At 47.0% G+C, this 23,071-nt stretch overlaps 1 protein-coding gene across 2 annotated transcripts in view; it reads right to left on the bottom strand.

The window, feature by feature from the left end:
• The window catches only part of sorl1 (sortilin-related receptor, L(DLR class) A repeats containing), a 144,311-nt gene that overhangs the window by 102,657 nt on the left and 18,583 nt on the right, over positions 1 to 23,071 (bottom strand). The window contains exons 3-5 of one of the 2 annotated variants that reach the window (XM_083637844.1): positions 19,060 to 19,194; positions 17,011 to 17,172; positions 6,527 to 6,594 (exon numbers count right to left, since the gene is read on the bottom strand). In XM_083637844.1, the coding sequence (XP_083493970.1) occupies positions 6,527 to 6,594; positions 17,011 to 17,172; positions 19,060 to 19,194 (365 nt within the window). Of the gene's footprint in view, positions 1 to 6,526; positions 6,595 to 17,010; positions 17,173 to 18,331; positions 18,371 to 19,059; positions 19,195 to 23,071 lie in introns of those variants that run through there. The other variant, XM_083637845.1, reaches the window with a different exon arrangement.

Consider the following 23,071-nt stretch of genomic DNA (forward strand, 5'->3'; position numbering starts at 1 on the left):
GCACGCATCAAATTCAAGACACTGGTTCTGGCCTACAGGGCAGTACACCAGACAGCTCCTCTGTATCTACAATCTATGGTCAGGTTCCTGACCTCACACCGCACCCTCCGCTCGTCCACCAGTGCAGGACGCCTCGCCTCTCCTCCGCTACGGGGGCTCAAAAGTCGCTCATCCCGATCACGACTCTACTCTTCTCGTCCCTGGCACCACAATGGTGGATCAAGCTTCCCCCCTCGGTTAAGACGGCCGAGTGACCAAAAACACACCTTTTCAGGCTCCACCTGGGCCCATCGTGAACTAACATCTCTCTTTCTAAAAAAAAAAAAAATCCTTCTCAATCTACTTTCTACAGGTGCTACTCTATTCCTTCCAAAGTTGTAGCTGTCAGATTGTGTTGCAAAGTTGATTTCTCTACTGTTGATGAATATATAAATATAGATATTGTAAGTCGCTTTGGATAAAAGCGTCTGCCAAATTACGTAATGTACTGTAAAGTAAAGTGAATTATTATGTGCGCCGTTAGTAGCGGGCACTTAACGCAGATTATGGGCTATATCTTCCCAAAAGCGCTAATTTAGCGTTTGCGCTCGTTTAACGCCGTGCGCAATGCAAATTGGGGGCGGACACAAGCGCATGCCTGTGATAATTGTACTGGGCATTGGCTGCCACAAGCCAAAGCAGGCGTTTCAGTGCTAAAATGTGATGGTAGATGGTGTTATGCTATCGTCAGCAGCGCGCAATTACTTTGTGCTAAGAGCTTTGAAAATGACCTCTTAAGCACAAATACCTCTCTGCGCTGGGTTGCGCACCATAATCTCCGTGCAGCGCAGTGCAAGTAAAATCCATTTTGGATATGTCATTACGCACAGCCTTGCCATGCCAGGACATCAAATTATGCTGCTAAAATTGGGTATTAGCAGATAATTCAGTGAGGCAATCAACTATAACTCACTGAGAAACTTTTATCACATTGAAAAGAGGGAAATGAATTGAGAAAACTTGTTGGACAATGGACATAGGCTATTTACCTTCATAACCCGGAGGGTCGTTGGCACCACAGATGATCTCTCTGTCCTCGCACAAGTGAGTACACTCTATTACGAATGGAGAGAATTACAGCATATTGCCTCACGCAAACAGCCATTGCAAGACGGGAATCTGATTGGTTTTGATTGACGTAATGCCCAGCCTTGCCTGGCCACGCCTGTGAATAATTCTGGTAGTTAAGACCGCCCAAATCCCGTTTGCGCAGGCATTTTGGGGCGCAGATGATTTTGGCACGGCTCTAATTTGCGCTTGCGACACGTGCCGTGGACCTTTCCGCATCCCGGCCGAGAATTGCATCCCCAACATATTTCGGGGCTGTTTTAACTTAGAAATCAGCGAGGTCACGTCTACCAGACAATTATATCACGTTTAAACACTTACATTTCTGTATAAATCATTACAAGTATGCTCCCGTGAGGTGGGGATGCTTTTTTTTTTATGCTGGGCGGGGGAGCAAAACTCAGCAGAACACCTGGCGGACGGCGCAAGGAGGACTGCTATCTTCCGTGCCTTAAGGCACGCGCAAACGCTATTAGGGGATAGCGCCTGTCGGAAGATAGAGCCCTCTGTGTTTTTAGCAAATCGTTATCATGTTTGTTGAATGCCAATGTGATTCATTGTGCCATCACTGCCATAAGGCTGTATTGGGCTAGTTCAATGCTCCTATATTGTCTATCATTGTCTTCCATGGTGAAGGGGAGCTGTGTCGTCACCTGAATTGTGTTTGTCCACTTTACACACTGACAGTAAGGGGCGGCGTTATCAAAGAATTCTACTCTGGGACCTGCTTTCACTTTTTTGCATTTTCAGGACGCCGTTCCCATGTAAAAGGAAGAAGGCACTAACGCAAAACAAAAGTATGCAGGGAGCGTTCCCATGTAAAAGGAAGAAGGCACTAACGCAAAACAAAAGTATGCAGGGAGCGTTGCCGTGTAAACAGGGCCTCAGTCACTGTTTCTCAAGTGGAGGTACGTGAGAGGATGCGTAAAATGGAAAACTGTGAGGATAAATTTGCTCAGGAGGAGGCAATAACTGCAACTCTTTCACTTTATTTCTGATGTATAATGTTATATTGTTCAAAAGGTGGGTTATCATTCATTCAGTGCATCATAATGCTATAGTGTAGGTTTCTCTTGCCGTTTTCTAAGCAAAATGTTGTAGTCAGGTATTTGGATTCAGAAATCAAGGAAACGGGGTTACTAAGGCCAAAAAAGATTGAGTCCCACTGATGTAAGTGAGGTATGTAGATAGATAGGTGCGTCACAGGTGTGTGTGTCATCCCCGTTATCTGATGTATAAGTGAGGTAGATAGGTGCGTCACAGGTGTGTGTGTCATCCCCGTTATCTGATGTATAAGTGAGGTAGATAGGTGCGTCACAGGTGTGTGTGTCATCCCCGTTATCTGATGTATAAGTGAGGTAGATAGGTGCGTGCAGGTGTATGTCATCCCTGTTGATCTTGTTATGATGCAGCTGCATGTGATCTATCTAGCGCTGCACCCACACAGACGAGCCGGGCAGAGACATCACGGGTGATATCATTTATTAATCTGAGCGATCCTTCATGGCGAGCAGCAGAGCAGTCCGCTGATGCCGGTTGGCGTTGCTTATTTTTCCACGCTGCTTGTTTCTCTTGATGCGGCCTGTGATAGCGGCTGCAAGCTGGGCCTTTTGCCCTGGCTGCCTCCCTCCGGTCTTACATTCTCAGAGAGAGAGAAAGAGAGCGAGACAGAGAGAGAGAGACAGAGAGAGAGAGAGAGAGAGAGAGAGAGAGAGAGAGAGAGTGAGAGAGAGAGAGAGAGAGAGAGAGAGAGAGAAAGAGAGAGAGAGAGTGAGAGAGAGAGAGAGAGACAGAGAGAGAGAGAGAGAGAGAGAGAGAGAGAGAGAGAGAGAGAGAGAGAGAGAGAGAGAGAGCGGGACTGCCCAGGCGTTTGGCAGGGGAAACAAACGGATATGTTGCAATGACTTGTTATCTTGATTGCATGTCAGGATGTTGGCCATGACACAGCAGAAAATACCTCAACCCGAAAGAGGACTTTTATACCAAAGCAATGCATTAAAACAGCCCGAATAACAACTACTTTGATTCACAGTCATCAAGAGTGTCTTGTTCAGAGGTGAGGCTACTGACCTGTTTACAATTGCTGGTACAATTCAATCCCATGGGGGGCTAAGAATATGTGTTCATTTTGACCAGGTAGCAAGTCAAGATGTGTTGTGTGAAATGCAAATAATTCAAATACATAATAAATGGTTAATCCCCCAATTTCATCTGTTTTCAGTGCAATGAGGATAAAGCCGCCTTAAAGGTCCCATTCCGTGCAAAAGCTGTTTTTACTTGTAAATGCATATATACTGCTGTCTGCCCTCCCTGTAATGAGTGGTCACAAGCTCAGAACTGCCAGAGTTGGATTTGTCCCTATCCAGCGTCCCCCTGCAGTCTCCTCCAAGCCACACCCCCAAACGCGTCGTTTGCCCAGAGGGGAATCTGGGGGAATTTCGACGTCACTAGCTTCCTCCTGCATACTGCGCGGGTCAATCTCACACAAGCTACCTGCACCATTTAGTCTATAGCCACAAAATTAACACTTCTAGCTGGAGCGACGCCAACTGTACGTGATCCAGCAACTGCAGAGGTGCATTCGGTAAGTCTAGGCATTTTGAGATGTCCTCTTTAGCGTAGTACCGTTAAGTTAACGATAACTCGCAACCTAGCGTGCTGGTCCACAGACGCTGATCTGATTGGCCGCTGGGAGCCTGGGGCGGGCTCTCCCTCAGCGGCCAATGGGAACTGTTAGTTCTGAATATATTATAGAAACAGGCCATTCTTGGGAAGCGACGAGATGAGGAGGTGAGAACTCCGTCACAACAAACGGGGTTGCTATATTTTCGACAGATTAATCCAGAATCATGTTTTATGGACCAGAGACACACGTTTTTAAGAGGTTACAGCTGCACGAATTGGGACCTTTAAGTAGCTTTCAACTCGCCCTGTTCAGAGACACATCCGGGGACTTGCAGGGCGACTTGAGTGCTCAGAGCAGTCGATCTGTAGCCTAGCAGCATGCTAAACACAACTAGCATGCTAAACACCACTGATATTTATCTGATTTAGAGATGATGGACGATGCATTTGAATTCGATGGCCGCCCGTATGGAATAACGTCATATGGATTACAAACTGAGCAGCGGGGGAACGGGATCTGCCATCTACCAATGTGACAGACAGCAAACACAGCAGGCTGAACACGCTGCACAAAGGTAAATAGATCATTAATTTAAATCATTTTCTCATTGTCTCTATGATATAATAAGGATATGAGCCGCTGTGTGTCAGAAAATAAGCTATTTACAGGACGTAAATACACGCATTACACATGCCCCATATTCCTCGTTTCCAGGTCGCAGCTCAAAGCATATTATCGTTTCAGTGCGTCAAACAGAACTTATCAGGGTGAGTTAAAAATCATAATTAAAGCTGGAAATAAGGTCCAGGTTGTAAAAAGAATTTGAATTCTCAGTTTAAAAACAAAGGGAGAAAAAAGCAGGTGGGTGTGTCCTGCTTTGGCATTTTTAGCATTGTGCTTACAAAATAAATAAAGCTGACCCCAACACTTTGAAGCTTCCAAGCTTCAATCGATGCCATGGTAATCGATGTCCAAATGAGTATTCGAATGCTTTGCTTTGGACTTTTCTTTCTTGCATTTTTTTTTTTTTTTAATTTATTCATTATTCATTCATTCATTATTATTCATTGTGCATCAACATTAATTATTATTGCTTATTCTCTCAGACAAGGACATTTAACATTAGTGATAGTTTTGTGCGTCACAGCTCTTATCTAACCTTACAGCACTGAAACTGTTTCACCCTGCAGCCACCAGGACCTGCATACTGTATAAGCAACAAAATGGGCGATGGCTGTAGTTATTTGATGTTCTTATTGCAAATTTTGTAGCCATTTTCGTTTCAATATTTTCTATTTTTATTTATTTTTATTTTAGAAAATCTTTGAAGTCAGATTTTTGTCCTCGCCTTCGTGCCCCCCACATGCACCCCCCATCGAAGCTTTGAATATCTTCAAATACGTGTCACTGAAGCTTCAAAGCCCAAGAATGGGTTTCATTTGAAATGACTTTATCACTCACTAAACCTGACTACTACTGACAAAGCCCTCTTCTCAAGATCTCCAGTAGTATTTACCAACTGAACACAGAGGTCATATTATCTACGGTGTCCCATAGGACATGAACGCAGCACAGGGTAAGGATTTAGATCATTCTCTCCTCCATATTTACAGGTATATATATACAGTAATTCATATATACAGGTATGTACAGTACTTCATATATACAGGTATGTACAGTACTTCATATATATATACAGGTATGTACAGTACTTCATATATATATACAGGTATGTACAGTACTTCATATATACAGGTATGTACAGTACTTCATATATACAGGTATGTACAGTACTTCATATATACAGGTATGTACAGTACTTCATATATACAGGTATGTACAGTACTTCATATATACAGGTATGTACAGTACTTCATATATATACAGGTATGTACAGTACTTCATATATACAGGTATGTACAGTACTTCATATATACAGGTATGTACAGTACTTCATATATATATACAGGTATGTACAGTACTTCATATATACAGGTATGTACAGTACTTCATATATACAGGTATGTACAGTACTTCATATATACAGGTATGTACAGTACTTCATATATACAGGTATGTACAGTACTTCATATATATATACAGGTATGTACAGTACTTCATATATACAGGTATGTACAGTACTTCATATATACAGGTATGTACAGTACTTCATATATACAGGTATGTACAGTACTTCATATATACAGGTATGTACAGTACTTCATATATACAGGTATGTACAGAACTTCATATATACAGGTATGTACAGTACTTCATATATACAGGTATGTACAGTACTTCATATATACAGGTATGTACAGTACTTCATATATACAGGTATGAACAGTACTTCATATGTACAGGTATGTACAGTACTTCATATATACAGGTATGTACAGTACTTCATATATATATACAGGTATGTACAGTACTTCATATATACAGGTATGTACAGTACTTCATATATACAGGTATGTACAGTACTTCATATATACAGGTATGTACAGTACTTCATATATACAGGTATGTACAGTACTTCATATATACAGGTATGTACAGTACTTCATATATACAGGTATGTACAGTACTTCATATATACAGGTATGTACAGTACTTCATATATACAGGTATGTACAGAACTTCATATATACAGGTATGTACAGTACTTCATATATACAGGTATGTACAGAACTTCATATATACAGGTATGTACAGTACTTCATATATACAGGTATGTACAGTACTTCATATATACAGGTATGTACAGTACTTGCTGCAGGCTGGTTGTCTTACCAGAAGTAGGCCTTTACATGCTCTTGGATCAACAGCCACGTCTCCCCAAAGTCGTCCGATTTCCACAGCTACAGAGACAGGAGGGAACAGACGTGAGAAGAGAGGATAGGGGGGGTGGAAGTTTAGACAGGATAGTAATAAATATATACATAATTAGAAATATCACGCATGATTAATCAACAGGTTATTGTTGATAGAGAGCTAAACTCTGTAATAAATCCTTAACTATAATTGTAGGATCGTCTGTCTCTCTGTCTGTTCTTCGCGTATCTCGAGAACCGTTGGTCTGATCGACTTGACACTCGGGGAGCGCGTTTACCGTGGGTGGACTGAGTGCAGAGCACTATCTTTGTGCAATTTTGACTTATATATTTGGTTATTAATACATCTCTGTTCGACTCTGCCCCGCACGCCTCAAAAATGACAACAACGAAACGAGCGCTCTCTAAAAGCCACAGCTGAAAGTGGGTGGAGCGACCATGGCACAACAGACAGCAGCACACTCTCTGTGCTGTGTGTACAAGGAATGGCTGTAAGCAGGGATATCCACAGACAGACACAGACAGAGGTAAGCAGGGATATCCACAGACAGACACAGACAGAAGCAGGGATATCCACAGACAGACACAGACAGAGTAGCCTCGCGTCCTTTTGTCCAGTTCCCCAGTATGTTAAACGTAACTTTGAATGATTTTAACTAATAATAATATAGAAAAACAAAGATTTAAAATTTGGGGCAGCAACATTTATTTAGAGACGGCTTATATTGTATTTTAGTATTTTCTAAAATTAGGATAAAGAGAACCTAATTGCATGCGCAGCTCAGCCGCTGCGCGTCCTTGCCCACAGCTCGCCTGCTGTGTGGCCTCGCCTGCTCTATTGGCATGCGTGCACAATTTCTTAACTTTGCATCACTGATGACATCACAATGATGTCACAATGTCTATGACATCATCAGTGATGTCACAATTGCTGCCTATGACATCATCAGTGCTATGACATCATCACGCATGTCATAAGATGATTTTGGTAATAACGATGTCACTGCACTGATGACATTGTGACATCATCAGTGGGACAACATTGAAACAAACAGGGCCCACTTGCCCCATTTTATCTAATTTCTAGGCTCAGTTGTCCGGCCTGCAGTTCGACCACTGTGTGGGCTCACCTGCTCTTATGACATCACTGATGATGTCACAACTTCCATCACTGATGACTTCACCATTGCTCTTATAACATCACTGATGATGTCACAATGCCTATGACATCACTTCCGGGACAAAAATTACAGAGAGAGATTGCCCACCTCCTCTCTTTTGACATTGATGTTGATGATGATGATGATGATGACGATGATGATAATAATAGAAACACTAATGCCTGATAGCTTTATAGTGTGAATTTTGAGCAATCCAACCAAGAACATCACAGCTTTCATGTATCTCTGTCCGTCCGATCGACTTTGAACTGGGGAACGGGCACTGCATTATCTCATCTACGACTGTCTGTATGTCTGTCCTTCACGGATCTCGAGAACCGTTTGGTGGATCGACTTCAAACTTGGAGAGTGCGCTTAGGGGGACCTGATGGAGTGCAGTGTGTGTGGGGGGGGGGAAGCGCACACAGGGTGGTGAATGGGGGGAACGGGCACTGCACTAGTCTCGGTTTACAGACGTTTGGTGAGCGGTGCCAACAGCGCCACCTAACCACCAAACGTCTGGGAATTTACTGTTCCAAATCTGGTTCATTGAGCCCGGCGAGAACGGCCGGCAGCAGACACGCCTACATTTATTATTAGAATTTTATTTGGTAGCGGCAATGCAATGTTTCATAGTTCCAATATAGAGCAAGACACTGATGTGCTGCAAAGAGAGTTTATACCTGTTGTTTATTTTACAATACATTTTCCTACCCGGAAGTGGTCCGCTTGCTACTGTGAAGTCATCAGCAGGCTCTGTAACGTAGCCTCGGGAGTCTGGCTTATCGCTGGGGGAAAGACTTCTAGCCGCCGGGGCCGAATGAAACACGTCCTATTAACAGGTTATGTTTGTTTCTAAGTGATTAATATGTTTCTCCGCAAAAAAATGATTGGTTCTCCGATGCAAGGCTTCCAACAGCACCACCTAAGGTTATGAAAAGATTTAAATAGTAATATTCTCAGTCTTACAGTAGTGAAACGGATTAAGACAGAGCTGAGTCTAACACTGCACTAGTATACATAATTAAAGCTGAGTTGAGCTCTCTCTCTCTGTCTGTCTGTCTGTCTGTCTGTCTGTCTGTCTGTTGTGGATTTTTACACCACAACTGAACCATTTCGTTTTTCCTTTTTGTTTGTGAAAAGAAAACAGAATGACCAAAACTTCACGGACACTAGTGCTCGTGCCGTCAACGTTCTGGCATCTTTCACACAGACAGTCGATACGAACATTATGAGTAACGTTACAATGTCCTGAGCTGGGAAAGTGACAGCACTGATGCCTGTTGACACACGAGGGCACACGTCACATGGATCATGGGACAGGCTGTGTGTGTGTTAAAGGGACTGTTGTGTTTACACTCAAGATGAGGAACCTAAAGAGCTGCCATGACGATGCAGCAACAAACAAATCAACCAATACTTCCTCATACATAAATGTGCTGAGAAATAAGGCGAGTGAAAACACAACAAATATTGAATGGAAGCACTTTCTTATACCCCTTTCAACCCCAAGGGTCCAACCAGGGTTATTCCCAGTGAGCAAGCTCTACCCCTTTCCCACGAGGACACGGAAGTAACCCCAAAAGCTGTAATTCCTCGAATGGCCACTTGAGGCAGGGCTCAGAAGTCCCTTCGTTCGGAACTTACTTCCGGGGCAAATTACGTCACGAAAAGTCACGTGCCTGTTGAGCTCTATTGCACTCCGTCTTGAAACAATTCTTCCTCATATTATTTCAGAGGACCAGACTGGCTTTATCCAGGGAAGACAGTCCTGTTTAGAGGACCAGACTGGCTTTATCCAGGGCAGACAGTCCTGTTTAGAGGACCAGACTGGCTTTATCCAGGGCAGACAGTCCTGTTTAGAGGACCAGACTGGCTTTATCCAGGGAAGACAGTCCTGTTTAGAGGACCAGACTGGCTTTATCCAGGGAAGACAGTCCTGTTTAGAGGACCAGACTGGCTTTATCCAGGGCAGACAGTCCTGTTTAGAGGACCAGACTGGGTTTATCCAGGGAAGACAGTCCTGTTTAGAGGACCAGACTGGCTTTATCCAGGGAAGACAGTCCTGTTTAGAGGACCAGACTGGCTTTATCCAGGGAAGACAGTCCTGTTTAGAGGACCAGACTGGCTTTATCCAGGGAATACAGTCCTGTTTAGAGGATCAGACTGGCTTTATCCAGGGAAGACAGTCCTGTTTAGAGGACCAGACTGGCTTTATCCAGGGCAGACAGTCCTGTTTAGAGGACCAGACTGGGTTTATCCAGGGAAGACAGTCCTGTTTAGAGGACCAGACTGGCTTTATCCAGGGAAGACAGTCCTGTTTAGAGGACCAGACTGGCTTTATCCAGGGAAGACAGTCCTGTTTAGAGGACCAGACTGGCTTTATCCAGGGAAGACAGTCCTGTTTAGAGGACCAGACTGGCTTTATCCAGGGAAGACAGTCCTGTTTAGAGGACCAGACTGGCTTTATCCAGGGCAGACAGTCCTGTTCAGAGGACCAGACTGGCTTTATCCAGGGAAGACAGTCCTGTTTAGAGGACCAGACTGGCTTTATCCAGGGCAGACAGTCCTGTTTAGAGGACCAGACTGGCTTTATCCAGGGCAGACAGTCCTGTTTAGAGGACCAGACTGGCTTTATCCAGGGAAGACAGTCCTGTTTAGAGGACCAGACTGGCTTTATCCAGGGAAGACAGTCCTGTTTAGAGGACCAGACTGGCTTTATCCAGGGCAGACAGTCCTGTTTAGAGGACCAGACTGGGTTTATCCAGGGAAGACAGTCCTGTTTAGAGGACCAGACTGGCTTTATCCAGGGAAGACAGTCCTGTTTAGAGGACCAGACTGGCTTTATCCAGGGAAGACAGTCCTGTTTAGAGGACCAGACTGGCTTTATCCAGGGAATACAGTCCTGTTTAGAGGATCAGACTGGCTTTATCCAGGGAAGACAGTCCTGTTTAGAGGACCAGACTGGCTTTATCCAGGGCAGACAGTCCTGTTTAGAGGACCAGACTGGGTTTATCCAGGGAAGACAGTCCTGTTTAGAGGACCAGACTGGCTTTATCCAGGGAAGACAGTCCTGTTTAGAGGACCAGACTGGCTTTATCCAGGGAAGACAGTCCTGTTTAGAGGACCAGACTGGCTTTATCCAGGGAAGACAGTCCTGTTTAGAGGACCAGACTGGCTTTATCCAGGGAAGACAGTCCTGTTTAGAGGACCAGACTGGCTTTATCCAGGGAAGACAGTCCTGTTTAGAGGACCAGACTGGCTTTATCCAGGGAAGACAGTCCTGTTCAGAGGACCAGACTGGCTTTATCCAGGGCAGACAGTCCTGTTTAGAGGACCAGACTGGCTTTATCCAGGGAAGACAGTCCTGTTTAGAGGACCAGACTGGCTTTATCCAGGGCAGACAGTCCTGTTTAGAGGACCAGACTGGGTTTATCCAGGGAAGACAGTCCTGTTTAGAGGACCAGACTGGCTTTATCCAGGGAAGACAGTCCTGTTTAGAGGACCAGACTGGCTTTATCCAGGGCAGACAGTCCTGTTTAGAGGACCAGACTGGGTTTATCCAGGGAAGACAGTCCTGTTTAGAGGACCAGACTGGCTTTATCCAGGGAAGACAGTCCTGTTTAGAGGACCAGACTGGCTTTATCCAGGGAAGACAGTCCTGTTTAGAGGACCAGACTGGCTTTATCCAGGGCAGACAGTCCTGTTTAGAGGACCAGACTGGCTTTATCCAGGGAAGACAGTCCTGTTTAGAGGACCAGACTGGCTTTATCCAGGGAAGACAGTCCTGTTTAGAGGACCAGACTGGCTTTATCCAGGGAAGACAGTCCTGTTTAGAGGACCAGACTGGCTTTATCCAGGGAAGACAGTCCTGTTTAGAGGACCAGACTGGGTTTATCCAGGGAAGACAGTCCTGTTTAGAGGACCAGACTGGCTTTATCCAGGGAAGACAGTCCTGTTTAGAGGACCAGACTGGCTTTATCCAGGGAAGACAGTCCTGTTTAGAGGACCAGACTGGCTTTATCCAGGGAAGACAGTCCTGTTTAGAGGACCAGACTGGCTTTATCCAGGGAAGACAGTCCTGTTTAGAGGACCAGACTGGCTTTATCCAGGGAAGACAGTCCTGTTTAGAGGACCAGACTGGCTTTATCCAGGGAAGACAGTCCTGTTTAGAGGACCAGACTGGCTTTATCCAGGGCAGACAGTCCTGTTTAGAGGACCAGACTGGGTTTATCCAGGGAAGACAGTCCTGTTTAGAGGACCAGACTGGCTTTATCCAGGGCAGACAGTCCTGTTTAGAGGACCAGACTGGCTTTATCCAGGGAAGACAGTCCTGTTTAGAGGACCAGACTGGCTTTATCCAGGGAAGACAGTCCTGTTTAGAGGACCAGACTGGGTTTATCCAGGGAAGACAGTCCTGTTTAGAGGACCAGACTGGGTTTATCCAGGGAAGACAGTCCTGTTTAGAGGACCAGACTGGCTTTATCCAGGGAAGACAGTCCTGTTTAGAGGACCAGACTGGGTTTATCCAGGGAAGACAGTCCTGTTTAGAGGACCAGACTGGCTTTATCCAGGGCAGACAGTCCTGTTTAGAGGACCAGACTGGCTTTATCCAGGGAAGACAGTCCTGTTTAGAGGACCAGACTGGCTTTATCCAGGGCAGACAGTCCTGTTCAGAGGACCAGACTGGCTTTATCCAGGGAAGACAGTCCTGTTTAGAGGACCAGACTGGCTTTATCCAGGGCAGACAGTCCTGTTTAGAGGACCAGACTGGCTTTATCCAGGGAAGACAGTCCTGTTTAGAGGACCAGACTGGCTTTATCCAGGGAAGACAGTCCTGTTTAGAGGACCAGACTGGCTTTATCCAGGGAAGACAGTCCTGTTTAGAGGACCAGACTGGCTTTATCCAGGGAAACAGTCCTGTTTAGAGGACCAGACTGGCTTTATCCAGGGAAGACAGTCCTGTTTAGAGGACCAGACTGGCTTTATCCAGGGAAGACAGTCCTGTTTAGAGGACCAGACTGGCTTTATCCAGGGCAGACAGTCCTGTTTAGAGGACCAGACTGGCTTTATCCAGGGAAGACAGTCCTGTTTAGAGGACCAGACTGGCTTTATCCAGGGAAGACAGTCCTGTTTAGAGGACCAGACTGGCTTTATCCAGGGAAGACAGTCCTGTTTAGAGGACCAGACTGGCTTTATCCAGGGAAGACAGTCCTGTTTAGAGGACCAGACTGGCTTTATCCAGGGCAGACAGTCCTGTTTAGAGGACCAGACTGGGTTTATCCAGGGAAGACAGTCCTGTTTAGAGGACCAGACTGGCTTTATCCAGGGCAGACAGTCCTGTTTAGAGGACCAGACTGGCTTTATCCAGGGAAGACAGTCCTGTTTAGAGGACCAGACTGGCTTTATCCAGGGAAGACAGTCCTGTTTAGAGGACCAGACTGGGTTTATCCAGGGAAGACAGTCCTGTTTAGAGGACCAGACTGGGTTTATCCAGGGAAGACAGTCCTGTTTAGAGGACCAGACTGGCTTTATCCAGGGAAGACAGTCCTGTTTAGAGGACCAGACTGGGTTTATCCAGGGAAGACAGTCCTGTTTAGAGGACCAGACTGGCTTTATCCAGGGCAGACAGTCCTGTTTAGAGGACCAGACTGGCTTTATCCAGGGAAGACAGTCCTGTTTAGAGGACCAGACTGGCTTTATCCAGGGCAGACAGTCCTGTTCAGAGGACCAGACTGGCTTTATCCAGGGAAGACAGTCCTGTTTAGAGGACCAGACTGGCTTTATCCAGGGCAGACAGTCCTGTTTAGAGGACCAGACTGGCTTTATCCAGGGAAGACAGTCCTGTTTAGAGGACCAGACTGGCTTTATCCAGGGAAGACAGTCCTGTTTAGAGGACCAGACTGGCTTTATCCAGGGAAGACAGTCCTGTTTAGAGGACCAGACTGGCTTTATCCAGGGAAGACAGTCCTGTTTAGAGGACCAGACTGGCTTTATCCAGGGAAGACAGTCCTGTTTAGAGGACCAGACTGGGTTTATCCAGGGAAGACAGTCCTGTTTAGAGGACCAGACTGGGTTTATCCAGGGAAGACAGTCCTGTTTAGAGGACCAGACTGGCTTTATCCAGGGAAGACAGTCCTGTTTAGAGGACCAGACTGGGTTTATCCAGGGAAGACAGTCCTGTTTAGAGGACCAGACTGGCTTTATCCAGGGCAGACAGTCCTGTTTAGAGGACCAGACTGGCTTTATCCAGGGAAGACAGTCCTGTTTAGAGGACCAGACTGGCTTTATCCAGGGCAGACAGTCCTGTTCAGAGGACCAGACTGGCTTTATCCAGGGAAGACAGTCCTGTTTAGAGGACCAGACTGGCTTTATCCAGGGCAGACAGTCCTGTTTAGAGGACCAGACTGGCTTTATCCAGGGAAGACAGTCCTGTTTAGAGGACCAGACTGGCTTTATCCAGGGAAGACAGTCCTGTTTAGAGGACCAGACTGGCTTTATCCAGGGAAGACAGTCCTGTTTAGAGGACCAGACTGGCTTTATCCAGGGAAGACAGTCCTGTTTAGAGGACCAGACTGGCTTTATCCAGGGAAGACAGTCCTGTTTTCATTTGAGGACCAGACTGGGTTTATCCAGGGAAGACAGTCCTGTTTTCATTTGAGGACCAGACTGGGTTTATCCAGGGAAGACAGTCCTGTTTAGAGGACCAGACTGGCTTTATCCAGGGAAGACAGTCCTGTTTTCATTTGAGGACCAGACTGGGTTTATCCAGGGAAGACAGTCCTGTTTTCATTTGAGGACCAGACTGGGTTTATCCAGGGAAGACAGTCCTGTTTTCATTTGAGGACCAGACTGGGTTTATCCAGGGAAGACAGTCCTGTTTTCATTTGAGGACCAGACTGGGTTTATCCAGGGAAGACAGTCCTGTTTTCATTTGAGGACCAGACTGGGTTTATCCAGGGAAGACAGTCCTGTTTTCATTTGAGGACCAGACTGGGTTTATCCAGGGAAGACAGTCCTGTTTTCATTTGAGGACCAGACTGGGTTTATCCAGGGAAGACAGTCCTGTTTTCATTTGAGGACCAGACTGGGTTTATCCAGGGAAGACAGTCCTGTTTTCATTTGAGGACCAGACTGGCTTTATCCAGGGAAGACAGTCCTGTTTTCATTTGAGGACCAGACTGGGTTTATCCAGGGAAGACAGTCCCTGTTTTAATTTGAGACCATTGTTTAACATCATCTATACTAAGTCTAAAGGCCCAATTATACTCCATTTTCATATGAAAATAAATCCATCCGTTTCAAACGGTGTAATCGTCACTGCCCACATACTTCCATGCTTCTTTCACGTTGGTATCATGTTAAGCAACACATCCACCAGTGGGCAGTAGAGAGTCAAATGTGTGTGTGTGGTTCTGCTGCGTTTCATGCGTATCCGTAAGCTTGCAAAGGACGGACAGAAATACGCTCGAAATGAACGCAGAGTAGTGTTAAGCGCCCGGCATGGTTCTGCGCAACCTCGACTTGGAGCCTTGCCGCCGACTAGTGGCGACAGCCAGACTGTGCATACTCGAACGTAAACTCGGCGCGTTGGCTGCGGTACACGTCCAAAACGTTATCGTGTCGTTTACCAAGAACTTGCAATCATGTCGGTGGGAGGACATTTTATTGTCCCTATATTTCAAAACTCATTCCGGTGAGCCTGCAGAAGGCTTTGCTAGATGAGGGACAAGCACGTTAAATGAGGAAATGGCATTTCCTCATTCCTCACAACAAGGAGTTGACGGCGCGGAGTCACATTTTCGAGGAGCTGCACGCCCCCTACGCCGAGCTGCGCCGATAGGACGCCCAGCTGCGGCGACCCCCTCGGCGCAGTCAGCGCCGTCGATTTCGCTCGAGCATAATTTGCGCTTTAGTGTTAGTGAGGTTTAGTGTTAGTGAGTGCTTTAGTGTTAGTGAGTGCTTTAGTGTTAGTGAGTGCTTTAGTGTTAGTGAGTGCTTTAGTGTTAGTGAGTGCTTTAGTGTTAGTGAGTGCTTTAGTGTTAGTGAGTGCTTTAGTGTTAGTGAGTGCTTTAGTGTTAGTGAGTGCTTTAGTGTTAGTGAGGTTTAGTGTTAGTGAGTGCTTTAGTGTTAGTGAGCTTTAGTGTTAGTGAGTGCACCATTGGCTGCAACTTAGTGGAAAGGAGCGGAAGGGAGATGGCATCTCATAAAACCAGTGCAGTTTGGCAGTATTTTGATCCAGTAAATGAAAATATGGTTGTATGTAGGCTGTGTCAGATAACACTGCCAGATAACGTTAACCACTCGACCAACATTCAGCACAGGCATGTGGACGCTTTGGCATTGCTAATGTAGCCAGACAAGCTAACCCATTAGCCACACAAGATATGGCTTGTATGACTGCACAAGATGCTTCCATTCAACTTGCAAAGGCTTCCGAAAGTTAAATGGACTATATTTAGCCTGAATGCATGGTGCCGGGGTGAGTTGTTGATGTTTTCTGATGTGCAATGTTCAAAAACAGCGCAAGATGTTGTGAATATTGACGATTATGACGAACGTAATTAAAGTGATACTCAACCCCAACAATTCAGAGGGATCATTCAGCCCTAGGTAATGTCAGTTTACAAGGGTGGGCAGTTTTGAGGCCCTCCCTTCTCCTACGAAACACCAGCGGTGTTTGGATATTTCCCAGCAAGCATGCTGTAGCAGGGCACCGTACCTGTTTGTTGTAAAAAGCATGCTGTAGCAGGGCACCGTACCTGTTTGTTGTAAAAAGCATGCTGTAGCAGGGCACCATACCTGTTTGTTGTAAAAAGCATGCTGTAGCAGGGCACCGTACCTGTTTGTTGTAAAAAACATGCTGTAGCAGGGCACCATACCTGTTTGTTGTAAAAAGCATGCTGTAGCAGGGCACCATACCTGTTTGTTGTAAAAAGCATGCTGTAGCAGGGCACCGTACCTGTTTGTTGTAAAAAGCATGCTGTAGCAGGGCACCGTACCTGTTTGTTGTAAAAAGCATGCTGTAGCAGGGCACCGTACCTGTTTGTTGTAAAAAGCATGCTGTAGCAGGGCACCGTACCTGTTTGTTGTAAAAAACATGCTGTAGCAGGGCACCGTACCTGTTTGTTGTAAAAAAACATGCTGTAGCAGGGCACCATACCTGTTTGTTGTAAAAAACATGCTGTAGCAGGGCACAGTACCTGTTTGTTGTAAAAAGCATGCTGTAGCAGGGCACCGTACCTGTTTGTTGTAAAAAGCATGCTGTAGCAGGGCACAGTACCTGTTTGTTGGGGTGGGAGCTGTCGTAGCCGAGCACCAGGTTGGGGCTTTTGCTGTGGAGCAGGAGGTCTGTAGGTTTGAAGGGGATGAGGAAGCCCTGGACGCTCTTACAGAAGTCAAAGGTGTTCCACAGGTAACTGTTGGTGGAATCTGCAAACAGGTACTGAGGAAGACAGAGAAACACATAGGTCAGCTGACTGAAACCTAATGTAATGAACACTCACTTTAATAAATTAAAAAACTAAAACGACGGCACCGTGGATATATGTCTCAGCCAACATTAGAGATGGGAAATCAGTGTGCCGATACTGACATAATTCACATATTGAATATCAATCAGACAATCAGACTGACGTTGCCGGTCCACATTCCAAACCAGATTCCAGTCATAGCTTGCCCTGGACCAAAAACCCGCCAAAACATAACATGAAGCAGTGCTAGTAAGTAGTAGTAGTAGTAGTAGTAGTAGTAGTGAGCTAGTAATGTTAGCAGTTTGCTAACTCAACAACATGTCCTTATATTAGTTTTGGAGATATTTTAGTCTTATAAATATTTGGGGTGTTTCTCACTTTACCAAATGTGGTGTGTGTGCCACTTGAGGCTGGCTCCAAAAGGCTGGCAAAAAATCGTCAAAGTGTTTTATGACACTCATTCATTGTAAGCCTGTTCAAATGGGGCTGAATATGACCTGTACTCACTCTGCTGTTGTCTACAGGACTGTGGTAGAACTAGGAGATGACCTGTACTCACCCTGCTGTTGTCTACAGGACTGTGCTAGAACTAGGAGATGACCTGTACTCACTCTGCTGTTGTCTGCAGGACTATGGTAGAACTAGGAGATGACCTGTACTCACTCTGCTGTTGTCTGCAGGGCTGTGGTAGAACTAGGAGATGACCTGTACTCACTCTGTTGTTGTCTGCAGGACTATGGTAGAACTAGGAGATGACCTGTACTCACTCTGCTGTTGTCTGCAGGACTGTGGTAGAACTAGGAAATGACCTGTACTCACTCTGCTGTTGTCTGCAGGACTATGGTAGAACTAGGAGATGACCTGTACTCACTCTGCTGTTGTCTGCAGGACTGTGGTAGAACTAGGAGATGACCTGTACTCACTCTGTTGTTGTCTGCAGGACTGTGGTAGAACTAGGAGATGACCTGTACTCACTCTGCTGTTGTCTACAGGACTGTGGTAGAACTAGGAGATGACCTGTACTCACTCTGCTGTTGTCTGCAGGACTGTGGTAGAACTAGGAGATGACCTGTACTCACTCTGCTGTTGTCTGCAGGACTATGGTAGAACTAGGAGATGACCTGTACTCACTCTGCTGTTGTCTGCAGGACTGTGGTAGAACTGGGAGATGACCTGTACTCACTCTGCTGTTGTCTGCAGGACTGTGGTAGAACTAGGAGATGACCTGTACTCACTCTGCTGTTGTCTGCAGGACTGTGGTAGAACTAGGAGATGACCTGTACTCACTCTGCTGTTGTCTGCAGGACTGTGGTAGAACTAGGAGATGACCTGTACTCACTCTGCTGTTGTCTGCAGGACTGTGGTAGAACTAAGAGATGACCTGTACTCACTCTGCTGTTGTCTGCAGGGCTGTGGTAGAACTAGGAGATGACCTGTACTCACTCTGCTGTTGTCTGCAGGGCTGTGGTAGAACTAAGAGATGACCTGTACTCACTCTGCTGTTGTCTGCAGGACTGTGGTAGAACTAGGAGATGACCTGTACTCACTCTGCTGTTGTCTGCAGGACTGTGGTAGAACTAAGAGATGACCTGTACTCACTCTGCTGTTGTCTGCAGGGCTGTGGTAGAACTAGGAGATGACCTGTACTCACCCTGCTGTTGTCTGCAGGACTGTGGTAGAACTAGGAGATGACCTGTACTCACTCTGCTGTTGTCTGCAGGACTGTGGTAGAACTAGGAGATGACCTGTACTCACTCTGTTGTTGTCTGCAGGACTGTGGTAGAACTAGGAGATGACCTGTACTCACTCTGCTGTTGTCTGCAGGACTGTGGTAGAACTAGGAGATGACCTGTACTCACCCTGCTGTTGTCTGCAGGGCTGTGGTAGAACTGGGAGATGACCTGCTTGCTGCCATCCTTGGCCTTGACCCCGGAAAACTGGAACTTTTCTGAGACGAGAGAGAAACTGGTTCCATAGTCGTAGGACACGTACACCTGGAGAGGAAGAGGAGGTGAGGAGGATTGGATAATGATCAGTCCACCTAACCTGTACTTTAGGCTGAAGGACAAAGCATGTATATCAAAGACATTGCCATTGACTGAGTACACAGCAGATTTTAAATGCAGTTGGTCAAGGTACAAAATGAAGGATCTGAGTTATAGGGTGCCAGTCAAAGGTTTTAACACACCTTCCATTCACTTACATGAGAAAGTGTATCCAAACATTTGACTAGTACTGTAGCTTGTTAAAGATTTATTGCAGTACTTCTCCCAGACAAGCAAAAACAGTCTTTCCCACAGGATTACTTTTGACACGACGATTATTCAAAAAGAAAGTATTGACTGTTTGTATTGTACTCTAAAGTCTAGGAAACATTGTGACCACCCGGAGACTTCTTCCAATGGTCATCAAAAACTATAACAAAATCAACTTTAATTTACTCTGACAGAGGCTAGGCTTATTTGTCATCTATATGAATGTGTTGAACTGCAACTAACACCAGGCTTAATCACTCTCTGAGCAAACAAGGTGTGAAAGATTAGGCTTTAGCTGAGATCATGCAGAATTTATTTTTTTTTGCAATTAATTTTTTCAATGAGTGTGTTTTGAAATCTTAAAGTTCGTCTGTTCTGCAATGTTGTGAGAGAGAAACAAACCCAGGTCAGATCGGCCTGAAAATGAGCATGGTGGTGGGTTAGGATCTGAAAGAGGTCATGGGGCAGGTTGGAGTACCTCAGGTTACGCCCACGTGTGGCGCCCTGATTTTGCGCTCCAAATGCAACGAAAAAACATTTGCTTGTATTGTGTTATCAATTAATTTTTCGACATTCAGAATTTTATATTTTAAACCGAAGTCAGATAGTCACAATAGACGCTAATAGAATAGTCTGGAAACACAAATATTTTTCCATACTCACTTTTCCTTTTTCCATACTTTTCCATACAAAAAATGCTCAAGCCCAATATGTCAGGTTATAGTCAGTCTATAAAAAGACTAGCTTCAGTCTTAAGACTGTTACACACCAAGCCGACGTGAGCAAAATGGTCGGCAAATGCTGCTTTGTTTTTATGAATCAGGTCTGACACAGGCACAGAACGTACAACGTGCTAGCTGCCCGTCAGGTCTCACACAGGCACAGAACGTACAACGTGCTAGCTGCCCGTCAGGTCTCACACAGGCACAGAACGTACCACGTGCTAGCTGCCCGTCAGGTCTCACACAGGTACAGAACGTACAACATGCTAGCTGCCCGTCAGGTCTGACACAGGCACAGAACGTACCACGTGCTAGCTGCCCGTCAGGTCTCATACAGGCACAGAACGTATGACGTGCTAGCTGCCCGTCAGGTCTGACACAGGCACAGAACGTACAACATGCTAGCTGCCCGTTAGGTCTGACACAGGCACAGAACGTACAACGTGCTAGCTGCCCGTTAGGTCTGACACAGGCACAGAACGTACAACGTGCTAGCTGCCCGTTAGGTCTGACACAGGCACAGAACGTACCACGTGCTAGCTGCCCGTTAGGTCTGACACAGGCACAGAACGTATGACGTGCTAGCTGCCCATCAGGTCTCACACAGGCACAGAACGTATGACGTGCTAGCTGCCCGTCAGGTCTGACACAGGCACAGAACGTACAACATGCTAGCTGCCCGTCAGGTCTGACACAGGCACAGAACGTACAACATGCTAGCTGCCCGTCAGGTCTGACACAGGCACAGAACGTACAACGTGCTAGCTGCCCGTCAGGTCTGACAGGCACAGAACGTATGACGTGCTAGCTGCCCGTCAGGTCTGACACAGGCACAGAACGTATGACGTGCTAGCTGCCCATCAGGTCTCACACAGGCACAGAACGTATGACGTGCTAGCTGCCCGTCAGGTCTGACACAGGCACAGAACGTACAACATGCTAGCTGCCCGTCAGGTCTGACACAGGCACAGAACGTACAACATGCTAGCTGCCCGTCAGGTCTGACACAGGCACAGAACGTACAACGTGCTAGCTGCCCGTCAGGTCTGACACAGGCACAGAACGTACAACGTGCTAGCTGCCCGTCAGGTCTGACACAGGCACAGAACGTACAACGTGCTAGCTGCCCGTCAGGTCTCATACAGGCACAGAACGTACAACGTGCTAGCTGCCCGTCAGGTCTCACACAGGCACAGAACGTACAACGTGCTAGCTGCCCGTCAGGTCTGACACAGGCACAGAACGTACAACGTGCTAGCTGCCCGTCAGGTCTGACACAGGCACAGAACGTACAACGTGCTAGCTGCCCGTCAGGTCTCACACAGGCACAGAACGTACAACGTGCTAGCTGCCCGTCAGGTCTCACACAGGCACAGAACGTACAACGTGCTAGCTGCCCGTCAGGTCTGACACAGGCACAGAACGTATGACGTGCTAGCTGCCTGTCAGGTCTGACACAGGCACAGAACGTATGACGTGCTAGCTGCCCGTCAGGTCTGACACAGGCACAGAACGTACGACGTGCTAGCTGCCCGTCAGGTCTGACACAGGCACAGAACGTATGACGTGCTAGCTGCCCGTCAGGTCTGACACAGGCACAGAACGTACGACGTGCTAGCTGCCCGTCAGGTCTGACACAGGCACAGAACGTACGACGTGCTAGCTGCCCGTCAGGTCTCACACAGGCACAGAACGTACCACGTGCTAGCTGCCCGTCAGGTCTCACACAGGCACAGAACGTACCACGTGCTAGCTGCCCGTCAGGTCTCACACAGGCACAGAACGTACAACGTGCTAGCTGCCCGTCAGGTCTCACACAGGCACAGAACGTACAACGTGCTAGCTGCCCGTCAGGTCTGACACAGGCACAGAACGTACGACGTGCTAGCTGCCCATCAGGTCTGACACAGGCACAGAACGTACAACGTGCTAGCTGCCCGTCAGGTCTGACACAGGCACAGAACGTACAACGTGCTAGCTGCCCGTCAGGTCTGACACAGGCACAGAACGTACAACGTGCTAGCTGCCCGTCAGGTCTCACACACGCACAGAACGTACCACGTGCTAGCTGCCTGTCAGGTCTGACACAGGCACAGAACGTAGGACGTGCTAGCTGCCCGTCAGGTCTGACACAGGCACAGAATGTACGACGTGCTAGCTGCCCGTCAGGTCTGACACAGGCACAGAATGTACGACGTGCTAGCTGCCCGTCAGGTCTGACACAGGCACAGAATGTACGACGTGCTAGCTGCCCGTCAGGTCTCACACAGGCACAGAACGTACGGCGTGCTAGCTGCCCGTCAGGTCTGACACAGGCACAGAACGTATGACGTGCTAGCTGCCCGTCAGGTCTGACACAGGCACAGAACGTACGACGTGCTAGCTGCCCGTCAGGTCTGACACAGGCACAGAACGTATGACGTGCTAGCTGCCCGTCAGGTCTGACACAGGCACAGAACGTACAATGTGCTAGCTGCCCGTCAGGTCTCACACAGGCACAGAACGTACGACGTGCTAGCTGCCCGTCAGGTCTGACACAGGCACAGAACGTATGACGTGCTAGCTGCCCGTCAGGTCTGACACAGGCACAGAACGTACGACGTGCTAGCTGCCCGTCAGGTCTGACACAGGCACAGAACGTATGACGTGCTAGCTGCCCGTCAGGTCTGACACAGGCACAGAACGTATGACGTGCTAGCTGCCCGTCAGGTCTGACACAGGCACAGAACGTACGACGTGCTAGCTGCCCGTCAGGTCTGACACAGGCACAGAACGTATGACGTGCTAGCTGCCCGTCAGGTCTGACACAGGCACAGAACGTACGACGTGCTAGCTGCCCGTCAGGTCTGACACAGGCACAGAACGTATGACGTGCTAGCTGCCCGTCAGGTCTG

This window comes from Poromitra crassiceps (genome assembly GCF_964638095.1).
Source record: "Poromitra crassiceps genome assembly, chromosome: 5".
NCBI lineage: Eukaryota > Metazoa > Chordata > Actinopteri > Beryciformes > Melamphaidae > Poromitra > Poromitra crassiceps.